General features: G+C 53.6%; 2 protein-coding genes across 2 annotated transcripts in view; one reads left to right on the forward strand and one right to left on the reverse strand.

The window, feature by feature from the left end:
- The window catches only part of LOC128899796 (zinc finger protein 850-like), a gene marked incomplete at its 3' end in the record, with an annotated part of 129452 nt that overhangs the window by 96036 nt on the left and 19513 nt on the right, over window positions 1–13903 (forward strand). The gene's annotated exons all lie outside the window — the stretch shown is intronic.
- On the reverse strand, window positions 10571–11506 carry LOC128899799 (olfactory receptor 14A16-like). The gene has a single exon (XM_054179500.1). It carries the CDS (start codon window positions 11501–11503, stop codon window positions 10571–10573), a length of 933 nt encoding a protein of 310 aa, XP_054035475.1. The 5' UTR covers window positions 11504–11506.

The following is a 13903-nucleotide window of genomic DNA, read 5'->3' on the forward strand; positions in this document are numbered from 1 at the left end:
CTCCATGGGGCTCATTAAATACTGCTGAGCCACAACTTGGCCTCTAATTCTTATTAAGATTTCTGCAGCTAATTGGAGAGGTTTTTATTGCACAAAGCATCAGATAAAAAATATTTTTAAAGGTACAGTTCATTACTTTTCAGCAGTAAACCGTAGCACTGCTCATAGTCACTGCTCATCCTCACTCCTCACTGCTCCAGCAGTAGCCCTGAGCCACAGGTGAGGGACAGGATCTGCCTTGCCAGGGGCTGGGGTTCAGGGCTTGGCCCTTTAGATCAATGAAACCCCTCCAGATTTCCTCAGCAGCAGAGCCACCTTGAGCTGCTTGTCCTGACCTGGCAGCACTGCCTCAGTTCTCTGCTCTCACCAGGGCCTGGAGATGCTTCAGTGCCTCCAGTGATGCTTCCCTTGCATCCACTGTCTGCTTCTGCTCTAACCAGACCCTGGGGACCCTTTCCCAGTATGCTTCACTGGGACCCATTAAGAGTAGAAGAAACTTCAGAGTTTGAATCTGACTTTGACTTCTGGAGAGGTTTCATCAGCTTCTCAGTCTCTGAGGTTCATGGACTTGGCACCAAAGCCACCAGACAGCTCCTTTAAATACCTTGGGCTGGTCCTGTGCTGCTGAGCTGGGCCAGGCTCCTTGGCATGATGGAGCTCTGTCCAGGAGCAGCTCCTCTGCACAGCATAGCAGGGCTGAGGGCACTGCCAGGGCATCTCAGGGAGATGAGGAAGGCAGAGAGAGCTTCAAGGTGTCCAGGACTGGGAGGATGCTGAGAGCTCACTGGAGGAGAAGTCACTGGAGTTGCTGACAGGGTGAGTCTGTGGTTGCAGGGCAGTGCAGCTGCAGTTCCTGGAGGCATCTCCTAAAGCTGGGGCTGGGTGCTGGTGCAGGGACTCTGATGCCTGTCAGGCTCAGCTCTCAAGCAGCCCAGGGAGCTCTTCATGCTTCTTTGGGGAGAAGCTGTGGTTGGAAGGAGCCACTCTTGGCAGGGCAGGGCAAGGTCCTTCTGCTGTGGAGAGGCTGCTGTGTGGCTCAGGGCTGCTCTCATCTCCAGCTCATGTCCAGGTCATTTCCAGGGGGATTTTTCATGACTGTGTTCAGGCCAGGGGTTCCTGACCCAGGCTCTGCTCTCCTGAGCAGACTCTTAAACCATCACAGGGCTTTACTGGGAACCTCACCAAATGCCTTACACTCCTCACCTGAAGGCATTCCTGAGTGTCTGTCTGTCCCTCTCCTTGCCTGTCTCAGAGGCTCTTTGTGTTGCTGATGGCTCTCTGGGCATGGAAGCCTCAGCTGCAGAGTCAGGCACAGACACTGTGAGATCTTCAGTGCAGGTGGAGCCACAGCAATGAGGTGTCCCAGCTGTCCTGCAGCCTGTGAAGCTCTGGGCAGTGCAAGCTGTGAGGCTGGCAATGAGCTGACTGCAGAAGCTGCCATGGTCATGCCTTGGCTGTGTCCTTGAGGTGCCCATCCAGGCTGTGTTGCCTTCCAGGGGACACTGAGCCAAGTGTCTCCTGGACTAGAAGTGGGATGCTGAGACCCTGAGGCACTGAGTGCCGTGGGGTGGATCTCTGCTCTCAGCAGTGTCTGGTTGCTTGTCAGAGTGACACGGGAGCATGGTCACCCTCCAGCTGAGGTGCAGAGCAGGGTGACTGTGGTGGTTTGAAAGGAAAGGCTCTGCTTTCCCTCCCCCACTGAGAAAGAGACCACAGCTAAAACTCAGTCGGAGAAATGAGAGTATATTTTACAAGGAAACAGATTCTATGTAACACAACAAATACAGGGATTTTACAATATATACAGAAATATACAGCAAATAAACTCAACCAGAAACCAGACCCCCCTACAGAGGGGGCTTCCCCCTGTGCCCCCTTCACCCCCCTACCTCCCTTCTCCCCCAAAAGAGGTAGAAAAGAGACGAGGATGGTTAGCAGGACAGGGAATGAAATGAAGTGGCCTGTTACAGGAGTTAGTATCTTATCTTAGTTGGCCAGAAGCCCAGAAGCAGTCCAGTGTGGAAGGGACAGCAAAGAAAGGAGGACTGAGAGAAAGTTCCCAGCTCCCCTGGGTCCAATCTCACCTCCCACATTACTTGGCCAATGAAATTCGTTTAGAATACCAAAATATTTTATAAACATTTAGCCAGTGTGCCCCTTTCTTAAAGGCACAGCGTCAAACGGCCACAGTGATGTAGAGTCCATGAGAAGCTCTCCCACTCTTGCCTTTTACCCTAAGCCAGGACCAAGCAGTGCTCCAGCCTTGGAGCTGAAGGAAGAGTCCCTGAGAAGAAGCAGCAAGTGACTGTGTGACAGGGGAGGGTCTGTAGGGAGTGGTTTTGGCTGTGCTGAGAGAAGTCTTCTCTGACTTGTCACTGTCTCCTTCTCTTCTGACAGTGCCTCATGGCCAGAGGCAGCAGATGGACAACAGCAGCTCCATCACCCACTTCCTCCTCCTGCCATTCCCAGGCACAAGGCAGCTTCAGCTCCTGCACTTCTGCCTCTTCCTGGCCATCTACCTGGCTGCCCTGCTGGGCAATGGCCTCATCATCACCACCATAGCCTGGGACCACCACCTCCACACCCCCATGTACTTCTTCCTCCTCAACCTCGCCCTCCTTGACCTGGGTGCCATCTCCACCACTGTGCCCAAATCCATGGCCAATTCCCTTTGGGACAGCAGGGACATCTCCTATGCAGGATGTGTTCTCCAGGTCTTCTTTTTCATATTCCTAATTGATGCAGAGTATTTTCTCCTCACCACCATGTCCTACGATCGCTACATTGCCATCTGCAGACCCCTGCACTATGAGACCCTCCTGGGCAGCAGAGTTTGTGGCCACATGGCAGCAGCAGCCTGGGGCTGTGGGGTTCTCTATGCTCTGCTGCACACAGCCAATACATTTTCCCTGCCCCTCTGCCAGGGCAATGTTGTGGACCAGTTCTTCTGTGAAATCCCCCAGATCCTCAAGCTCTCCTGCTCCACATCCTACCTCAGGGAACTTTGGCTTCTTGTGGTCACTGCCTCTTTGCCATTTGTCTGTTTTGTGTTGATTGTGGTGTCCTATGTGCAAATCTTCAGGGCAGTGCTGAGGATCCCCTCTCAGCAGGGACGCCACAAAGCCTTTGCCACCTGCCTGCCTCACCTGGCTGTGGTCTCCCTGTTTCTCACCACTGGCTTCTTTGCCTACCTGAAGCCCTCCTCCATCTCCTCCCCATCCCTGGATCTTGTGGTGTCAGTTCTGTACTCAGTGGTGCCTCCAGCCTTGAACCCTCTTATCTACAGCCTGAGGAACCAGGAGCTCAAGGCTGCCCTCAGCCAACTGATCACTGGATGCTTTCAGAAGCAATAAACTCTTTGTCTTCTCCTGCAGAGCAGTTCTGATGTCACTCAGTGCAGGCCCAGCCTGGCTGCTGGAGTTCTGGCTGCTGCTGGTTCTGTTCCCCTTGGGAGAATGTTGTTCCCACACAAATGTCTTTCTTGAGACCATTTCTGGTTCAGTGTTGTCCTGTCTGGTGTGACCCAGAGGCTGCAGACTTGAGGAGCTGTGCTCCCTGTGTGTTCAACACAATAAAGGACCCTGCAGGGAGTTGTTTCTCTGAGTTGCTTCCTCCAAGGCTTCTGTGGAGCTGCAGGGCAGTGCCTGTGTGCAGAGGTGGAGGGGCAGAGTCCCACTACAGTAGCTGTGCCATGGAGCCCCAGAGCACTGTTACAGTGCTGGAATTGCAGGCAGGGATATTCCAGGGTTGCTTCTGGGACAGAGCTGGGCTCCAGAGCAGCACTGCCTTCAGAACCAGAGGTCTCCTCATGCACTCCTTATCCAATCCCCTCCCATTACAGACTGCACCTACTCAGATTCCAAACTGGATACCCTGACCCCCTCCCAGTATAGACTCAGTCCAAATATTGGTCCTTTAATCCCTCCCAGTACAGATGTGGTCTCATCCCAGTACAAGCTATCTCATATTATCTTCTTCCTCTATAGCCTGGGTCCCATCCCAGCACAGAATACATCCTCTGGATCCCTTCCCAGTACTGAATGTATCCATCTCAGTATTAACTGCACACCCTCATGCCCTTCCAGTACAGTCTGGGCCCTGCCCCCAGTCCAAACAAGATCCCTTTAATCCATCCAAATGCACATCAGGCCTTGTCCCTATAAAAACTCCATCCTCTGATTGCCTCCAAGTACAGCCTGAACCCCTCACACTCTAATCAGTCCCCACCAGCCCTGCTCCTCCCTTGAACCCAGTCCCCTGCTCTAACCCACAGAGGCTGAGCTCATCCCTCAACTCACCCATCCCACCTCAGCCTCTCCCACGCCTACCCCTGACCCTGACTTTGTAACCGTTGTTCACCCTGGTCCAGGCCCTTACCCTTCGCATTCAGGCCTTGCCCTTTATCCTAGCTCTCAACAGATCCCCAGCCCAAGCTGTGCAACTCAGAGCTGGTTCTCCCCTCAGCCCTACCCAGCACCCTCAGCAGGACAACAAAACCTCTCCTCAGCTTGAGCCACAGACTTGAAGGACAGATCTGAGCCCTCAGCCCCAATATTGACACCTCAGCCCCAGTCCTCCATCCTCTGCTCTGATTCCTCACCTGCATCCCCTCCCACTCTTGAGGGATTCTGCTTGGCCTCTGGCACAGGGCAGGGGCTGGGAGCTCTCAGAGTAGCCTCATGGCCTTGGAGGAAGAGCAGGAGGTGGTCTGTGGCTGAGCAGCTCACAAACACCAGGAGCAGATGGATGGCAATGCCATGGGCAGCTCAGCTGTGCCTCAGGATCTCCTGCACAGCAGCAGCCACAAGGCTGGGCAGGGGCTGGGAGGTCACTGCTGGCTTACCAGCTGAGAGGGCAGCAGCAGGAAGAGGGCAGGAAAGAGACTGGGAGGTCACTTTCTTCTGTAGCAGCTGAGAGGGCAGCCCCTGACTCCTGCCTGGCCTCTGTGCTTTTGACCTCCCAGCTGCCAGAGGCCCCAGCAGGCAGCAGAAGGCATGTGGTGGGCAAGAGACTTGTGTGACTCCCTGTCCCTAAGCACCTGGTGGCCCCTGCAGGAAGGGCCTTGGAGCTGGGTTGTCACCTCCCTGCCACCTGAGGGCCTGAGGGGACAGCAGCAGGGACAGGGCTTGGCTGTGGCTGCTGGGGAAGCTGAAAGGCAGCAGCAGGGACCTGCCTTGGAAGGCCCTGCAGAGGTTTCTTGTGCCTGCTCAGCTGCCAGGCCACAAGCAGGCTGAGGCCTTGGGCCAGCCTTGGGACATCAGGGATGGCTGAGAAGTTCCTAGGGCAGGAGGAGCCACATGGCCAGGAGGTGAGTGTGAGCTCACTGCAAACTCCAATCCCTTTGTGTCATTGGCCAGCAGCAGGCCCAGAACTGGGCTGGGGACTGTGCCATCCCTTGTGCCTGCCAAGCTGAGAGGCAGCATCAGGGAGGTGCCTTGGCTGTTGGTTTGAAGCTGGGGGTTCTGCTGTGTCCCCAGGCAGAAAGGCCTTTGGGAGGGGCCATTGCCAATGGCCTGGGATGGAGCAGAGCCTGAGCAGAGTGAAGGCCAAGTGCAGCTGGGCTGTGGTAGGAGGAGTGTGGCCACCCAGACACAGGAATTGTCCTCCCTTGCACTCAGCACTGCTGTGGCCACATATGCAATATTGGTGTCTGGTTTGGGACCTCCTGCTCTGAAGGAGTATTGAAGAGCCTGAGAAGCTTCAGAGGGTATCTGCAAGCATTAGGGTGGAGAGCCTGAGGGACTGGGGTTTCTGTAACCTGCTGAAGTCCTAGTTCAGGGCACTACAGATGCAGTGTGCCCCTGCTTGAAATCTGGGGATGATGCAGCTTCTGGTGGTTGTGGGAAGGGAAGAAAACCTCCATAGAGTTAAAATTTTAGGGTTCAGAGTGGAGGTGAGGACAAAGAAAAGTCACTCAGAGGGGATCCTTGTGGTCCAAGAGGCCCTGGCTCTGTGTTTCAAGAAATGGCCATGGAGAGTAGAGACAGAGCAGGGAGGGTACAGAAATGTCATGGTGATAGCTGCTAGGAAAGCAAGGTGGGTGTCAAGAGCATGAAGGGAAAGAGCTGCAGGCATGGGGCAGTGTAGCACCACCTGCAAGGCTGAAAGCTCAACAGGACTGAGGTCTTTCTCCTCCTGTCTATGGCAGGTGTCTCTCCCACCAAGGACAGGGAGGTGAAACTTCACCTTGAGCCTCTCTGCATCTGACTGCCCAGGCTCTGTAGTCAGGGCTTGCACTTTCTGCTGCAGAAACCACACCCAGTGTGGGGGACAGTGGAGGACAACCTGTGGTGGGGATGGCAATGGGCACTGGCAAGGCTGGAAGTCATCAGGAGAACCCAAGGCTTTGCCTTCTTGGCTGTGGCAAACATCCACCACCAAGGGCTGTGAGGAGACTTCCTAAGGCACCAGGGGGTCCTCAGTGCTTCCTTAAACACCCCCAGGAAGGCTGGGGACTGTCGTCCCTTTGTCCTTCTCTCAGCATCAAAAACCCCACACCCCACAGCACCTGAGGAGCCCTGACCCATACATGAGGGACAGGATCTGCCTGCCCAGGCACTGTGGCCAGGGCTTGGCCTTTCTGCTCCATAAACCAAACCCAGAGTTTGCTCTCCTGCACTTTGTCTTTGTCTGCTGCAATCATGGCCTCCACTGAGCTGCTCTAAGGAGCCCTTAGGAGGCTTTGTTGGTAATGCCCCTCAGTGGGGCCAATCAGTGCTTCAAGGCACTTTGTGTTTTCCTTCTGACTTCTGAAGAAGTTTCTTCAGGCTTCTCTCAGTACCTGAGGTTCCAGCAATGAGTCCCAAGTGCCCTAAGGAGATGTTTGTGTCTCTGCAATCTTCTTCAGGATTTCAAAGTGCACCTCACAAAGCTCAATTTTGTATGTCAAAGATAAAATATTTTACTGCATTTCAGTTTAGAGCAGAGATGATAATTCCCCAAGTGACACTGACCAAGGCTGTCTCAGCAGTACATCTGCACTTGCAGGAACATCTGTCCTTCAGGGCTGACATTGAGTGGACAACTTTGCTCCTCACCCTCCCAACCTCCCCACTGCTGTCACTGCCCACCTGGGGCTTACAAGGTGATTCAGCAGAATGTGTTCTAATCCAAGAGCCTCTGAAGGACAGAGTGGATAAGGGCAAGGCTGACCCTGACTGACTGCAAGGGATCCTAAATTCAAATCTATTTCTATGGCTGTGCCTGGAGAGAAGCACCAAGCACACAGACACAGGGACAGAGCTGGCTGGGTCCAGTGGTGGATAGAAACCTTGTCCCTGGTGACAGCAAAGGTGTCTGTCCAAAGACACAGAGAGGTGGAGAGGAGGCTGGCAGAGAGGCTGCCTGGAGTTCAGTTTCCTTCTGCTGGAGTTCAAAGCAAACCCTTACAAAGCTTTGGCATTCTTAGGGCACAAGAACTGAGCCTGGAGAAGTCTGACTTGGTGCTGGTCCTTGCTGCAGGTTGTGCCTGGGGAATGTGTGAGTGGGAGAGATGCTGGACACAGCTGCTGTGATCCAGGAGAGCTCCAAGGCTTTGGCTTTAGTGCCTGGACTGCCCCTGTGAATTGTCTCTGGGAGATGGGAGTGTTCCTCCATGGCCACAATCTGTCCTGCTCTCATCTGCTCTGCAGTGTTTGGCACACTGTGGGTTCAAGGTGCAGTGGTGGTGTTCAGTGGCCCCCTGTGAGCTGTCACTCTCTGTTTGTGTTTGTCCCTGGACAGCCAGGGGAATGAGAGTGGCTTGGGTTTGGCTGAGCTGGAGTTCATTCAGCTCAGAGCAACTTTCTAGTGCTGTGTTTTGCAGGGCTGTAGCTGGGTGTTGATAGCACAGCAGGGTTTTGGCTGCTGCTGAACCAGCACCCAGGCTCTGCTCTGCCAACATTTCCCTGCCTCAAGAGTGTGCTGAGGCCTGGGCAAGGTCTTGGGAGGGGACACAGCTGGATCAGCTGACCCCAACTGGCCAAAGGGGTATTCCATGCCAGATGAGATCAGCTGAGCTACCGAAGCTAAGTGAGAGAAGGAAGTGTGGGGATATTGGTGCCTGGGGTCTGTCCTGCAGAGCAACTGCTCCATGTGTCAGAGCCCTGCAGGCCGGGAGTGAGCAACTGCCGTGTGCTGATGGGCAGCAGAGAAGAACTTCTCTGTTTGCTGTTGTGTCTGCACACAGCCTCTGCATGTGCTGAGCATTAGGATTCAATTGCTTCTACCTTATCACCAACCTTTGGTTCTATTTTCCCCTCTGCCCTGTGCACCTAGGCAGGGCAGTGATAGAGCAGCTTTGGTGGGCATTTGGCCCCCAGGTCAGTGTGATGCATTATGCCCATCCTGAAAGCAGGGGGGAAGGGTTGTGAGAGCCCCCTGGAAAACTGAGTTAGTCTGTTCCACTCCCCCTCCCTGTCCAGCAAAACTATAAAAAGGAAGACACTGCAGCCATTTGCTCTCTTTTGCTTCTGCCTCGCTGGGACAAAGGAATAGAATAGAATAGAATAGAATAGAATAGAATAGAATAGAATAGAATAGAATAGACCAGGCTGGAAGAGACCTTCAAGATCATCATGTCCAACCTATCATCCAACACCACCCAAACAACTAAACCATGCAACCAAGCACCCTGTCAAGTCTCCTCCTGAACACCTCCAATGATGGTGACCCCACCACCTCCTCAGGCAGCCCATTCCAGTGGGCAATCACTCTGTGTAGAACTTCCTCCTAACCTCCAGCCTAAACCTCCCCTGGCACAGCCTGAGACTGTGTCCTCTTGTTCTGGTACTGGTTGCCTGGGAGAAGAGACCAACCTCTGCCTGACTACAACCCCCCTTCAGGTAGTTGTAGAGAGCAATAAGGTCACCCCCTGAGTCTCCTTTTCTCCAGGATAAGCAACGCCAGCTCCCTCAGTCTCTCCTCATAGGGCTTGTGTTCCAAGCCCCTCACCAACTTTGTTGCCCTTCTCTGGACATGCTCCAGAAAGTCAACCTCTTTCCTAAACTGAGGGGCCCAGAACTGGACACAGTACTCGAGGTGCAGCCTAACCAGTGCAGTGTCCAGGGGCAGAATGACCTCCCTGCTCCTGCTGGCCACACTGTTCCTGATGCAGGCCAGGATGCCATTGGCCCTCTTGGCTGCCTGGGCACACTGCAGGCTCATGTTCAGCCTACTATCGACCAGCACCCCCAGGTCCCTCTGTGCCTCAGTGCTCTCCAGCCATTCTGACCCCAGCCTGTAGCTCTGCATGGGGTTGTTTTGGCCAATGTGCAGCACCTGGCACTTGGATGTGTTCAATCTCCTGCCCTTGGACTCTGCCCATCTGTCCAGCCTGTCGAGGTCCCTCTGCAGAGCCTCTCTACCCTCCAGCAGATCAACTCCTGCCCCCAGCTTGGTGTCATCAGCAAATTTACTGATGTTGGACTCAATGCCCTCATCCAGATCATCAATAAAGATGTTAAAGGGCATGGGGCCCAGCACTGATCCTTGGGGCACACCACTAGTGACTGGCTGCCAGCTGGATGTGGCACCATTCACCACCACTCTCTGGGCTCGGCCCTCCAGCCAGTTCCTAACCCAATGCAGTGTGCTCCCATCCAAGCCATGGGCTGACAGCTTGGCCAGGAATTTGCTGTGGGGACAGTGTCAAAGGCCTTGCTGAGGTCCAGGTAGACTAAATCCACAGGCCTACCCACATCCACCAGGCAGGTCACCTGATCATAGAAGGAGATCAGGTTGGTCAGGCAGGACCTGCCCTTCCTAAATCCCTGCTGGCTGGGCCTGATCCCTTGGCCATCCTGGAAGTGCTGTGTGATTGCACTCAAGATGACCTGTTCCATAATCTTGCCTGGCACTGAGGTCAGGCTGACAGGCCTGTAATTCCGTGGCTCATCCAACCGGCCCTTCTTGTGGATGGGTACCACATTGGCCAGCTTCCAGTCATCTGGGACATCTCCAGTGAGCCAGGACTGCTGAAAAATGATGGAGAGTGGCTTGGCCAGAACATCTGCCAGCTCTCTCAGCACCCTAGGATGGATCCCATCTGGTCCCATGGACTTGTGGGAATCCAAGCAGCTGAGCAGATCTCCAACTATCCCATTCTATATAAAGCAGGGAGGGTTTGTGTGAAGGGGGACATGTAGTAGGGGTTTGAGGAAAGACTAAATCCTGAGCACGTGAGCCAGTGGGGAAAGGGAGAGGGAGATCTGCATCCAGAAATGAAGGATAAAAGGGGAGCTGTGCCTTCAGCAATGAGAGAGACCCCACAGGGAGTTGTCCTGTGGACTCTCCCTTTATTCAAATGAAGTTTTACCAGACTCCTCTGCCTCTGTTATGAACTTCTAGATGGGAAGAATTTTTCCTTGCATGTTGCACACCCAGGGAGCACAGCTGCTCCTGTCTGCAGTCTCTGGGTCACAGCAGACAGGACAGCACTGAACCAGAAAAGGTCTGAAGAAAGACTCTGGTGGGGAAACAACATTCTCACAAGGGTAACAGCACCAGCAGCATCCAAAAAGAGAGAAACCAGACTGTGACATCAGTGACTGTAAGTGACATCAGAACTGCTCTGCAGGAGAGGACAAAGAGTTTATTGCTTCTGAAAGCATCCGGTGGTCATTTTCCTGAGGACATCCTTGAGCTCTTGGTTCCTCAGGCTGTAGATGAGAGGGTTCATTGCTGGAGGCACCACTGAGTACAGAACTGACACAACCATGTCCAGGGATGGGGAGGAGATGGAGGAGGGTTTCAGATGGGCAAAGAAGGCAGTGGTGAGAAAGAGGGAGACCACAGCCAGGTGAGGGAGGCAGGTGGCAAAGGCTTTGTGGCGTCCCTGCTGAGAGGGGATCCTCAGCACTGCCCTGAAGATCTGCACATAGGACACCACAATGAACATGAAACATACAAAGAATAAACAGACACTGGCAACAAGAACCCAAAATTCCCTAAGGTAGGATGTGGAGCAGGAGAGCTTGAGGATCTGGGGGATTTCACAGAAGAACTGCTTCACAACATTGCCCTGGCAGAGGGACAGGGAAAATGTATTGGCTGTGTGCAGCAGACCATAGAGAACCCCACAGGCCCAGGCAGCTGCTGCCAGGTGGACACAAACTCTGCTGCCCAGGAGAGTCTCATAGTGCAGGGGTCTGCAGATGGCAACATAGCGATCATAGGACATGATGGTGAGGAGAAAATACTCTGCTGAAATGAAAAAGGGGAAGAGAAAGACCTGAGCAACACATCCTGCATAGGAGATGTCCTTGCTGTCCCTCAGGGAATTGTCCATGGATTTGGGCACAGTGGTGGAGATGGCACCCAGGTCAGTGAGTGCGAGGTTGAGGAGGAAGAAGTACATGGGGGTGTGGAGGTGGTGGTCCCAGGCTATGGTGCTGATGATGAGGCCATTGCCCAGCAGGGCAGCCAGGTAGATGGCCAGGAAGAGGCAGAAGTGCAGGAGCTGCAGCTGCCTTGTGCCTGGGAATGGCAGGAGGAGGAAGTGGGTGATGGAGCTGCTGTTGGCCATCTGCTGTGTCTGGCCATGGAGATCTGTGCAAGGAGGGAAAGGCAGTGACAAACTAGGGCAGACTTCTCTCAGCCTCATCGTAACCTCCCTCCCTGAGCTGCATGAGGAATGGATCAGCTCAGTCCCATCACTACCAACCCATGGCAGAGTTCATCACAGCTTCAGATGCAGCAAGGACCCAGAATTGCCATGAAAATTCCTCTGGAGTCAGAACAGAAAGTGACCAACAGCCCAATCCCAGAGAACAATGTCCCATGGAGAAGTGGAGAAACCAGTACCAGGCTTGCAGTGCTGCAGAGACAGTGAAGGGAAGAGAGAAAGGCAGAGGGGATGAGCGTGAAGCCTTCTCCTTACCCAGCTCTGCTCACTGCTGCTCACATGGTGGACCTGAAAGTCTCTGTTCATCCTTCTGTGTGCAGAATCCAGGAGCCTTCAGCTGAGTGTCAGCTGCTAAGATGAAGCTGCCTCCAGGAGCTACAGCTGCAGTGTCCTACACCCACAGCCTCACCATGTCAGTGACTGCAGTGACTTCTCCAGTGAGCTCTCAGTCACCCTCCCAGTCCTGGCCACCTTGAAGCTCTCTCTGCCTTCTTCATCTCCTTGAGATCCTCTGGCAGTGTCCTCAGCCCTGCTGTGCTGTGCAGAGGAGCTGCTCCTGGCCAGAGCTCTCTCCTGCAGTGCTGCCTGCTTGCCAGCAGCAACCTCCAGCCCAGGAGCCTGGCCCAGCTCAGCAGCTCAGGACCAGCCCAAGGCATTTAAAGGAGCCCTCTGGTGGCTTTGGTGCCAAGTCCATGAACCTCAGAGACTAAGAGGAAGCTGATGAAACCTCTCCAGAAGTCAAAGTCAGATTCAAACTCTGAAGTTTCTTCTACTCTTAATGGGTCCCAGTGAAGCATACTGGGAGAGGGTCCCCAGGGTCTGGTTAGAGCAGAGACAGTGGATGCAAGGGAAGCATCACTGGAGGCACTGAAGCATCTCCAGGCTGTGGTGAGAGCAGAGAACTGAGGCAGTACTGACAGGTCAGGACAAGCAGCTCAAGGTGGCTCTGCTGCTGAGGAAACATGGAGGGGTTTCATTGATCCAAAGGGCCAAGCTCTGGCACCCAGCCCCTGGCAAGGCAGAGCCTGTCCCTCACCTGTGGCTCAGGGCTCTTCAGGGGGGAATGGGGAGTGAGGGTGAGCAGTGAGCAGGATAGGACCTTGACAGGTTTTGCTGTGGTTTGCTTGCAAAGAGACAACTCCTGCTGAAAAGGAATGAAATGTACCTTTAAAAGTACTTTCTGTCAGATGCTTTGTGCAATAAAAACCTCTCCAATTAGCTGCAGAAACCTTGGCAATAATTAGAGGTTCAGCAGTATTTAATGAGCCCCATGGAGTATTTGGGGCTGATTACATCATCCTTAGGTACTGCCAGGAGACTCTGCCAAGGTACTGCCAAGAAGCCTCTCAACAAGTCCAAGGCAGAAGCAAACTCCAAAGTACCTTGAAGCACTGATTGGCCTCACTGAGGCTTGTTACTGACAAAGGCTCCCCAGGGACTCATTAGAGCAGCTTGTTAGAGGCCAGGATTGCAGGGAGACAAAGGCAAAGTAGCAGGGCAGAAAAACTTGCCTTTGGTCTAGTGAAGCAGAAAGGCCAAGCCCTGACCACTGCCCTTGCAATAGAAGAACCTCAAAGCCTCAAAGGCAAGTTTCTCCTTCACAGGCCTTGGTAGGCTAGAGGCAACTGCCAGAGCCAAGGGACATAAAGGACCTTGGTCCTGTTGGGCCTCTCAGGCCTTGCCATAGGCCTTGCCCATCCTTACTGCATGCCTTCTCCTACACTGTCCCATGCCTGCAGCTCTTTCCCTTCAGGCTGATGACACCTATCTTGCTTCCCCAGCCAGCTCTCCCCCTGCCATTTCCATCCCTTCTCTGAGCTGTCTCAGCTCCCTGCCATTTCCTGACACTTCTGGATGGCCTCATGCTTAGCAGGAGCTCTGCCCTTTGAGGGACATTTCTTTGGCCTCATCTCCACTCTGAACCTTCCAAGTTGTAATTTGTGAACATTTGGGATAAGTCTGAACACAACTGGTGACTAAACCAATGTCTTGTGACAAAAGCAAGAGATTCCACAACAGGCAGTGAAAGGTGAGGAGAACTTCTCCTGGCTAGCCGATGGAAGGGAAAACTCAAGGTTCTCCAAACAAACAACAGGAAGAAGTGACTCAAGAGAACTGGGAAAACTCAACAGCTAAGGCTGTGCAGTGTTGGCAGCCAGGAAAAAGGCTGACAGATGTGCTGAAGCACCAGCCAGCAGCAGAGGCCACTTGATTCATGCACATCATGGCTTATATATTTTTCTTTCTGTGTCCATGTGCCCTTTGTACTTAAGTGATTGGTTTAGGCTTGGTGTCCAGGCA

This window comes from Dryobates pubescens, unplaced genomic scaffold (genome assembly GCF_014839835.1).
Source record: "Dryobates pubescens isolate bDryPub1 unplaced genomic scaffold, bDryPub1.pri scaffold_67_arrow_ctg1, whole genome shotgun sequence".
NCBI lineage: Eukaryota > Metazoa > Chordata > Aves > Piciformes > Picidae > Dryobates > Dryobates pubescens.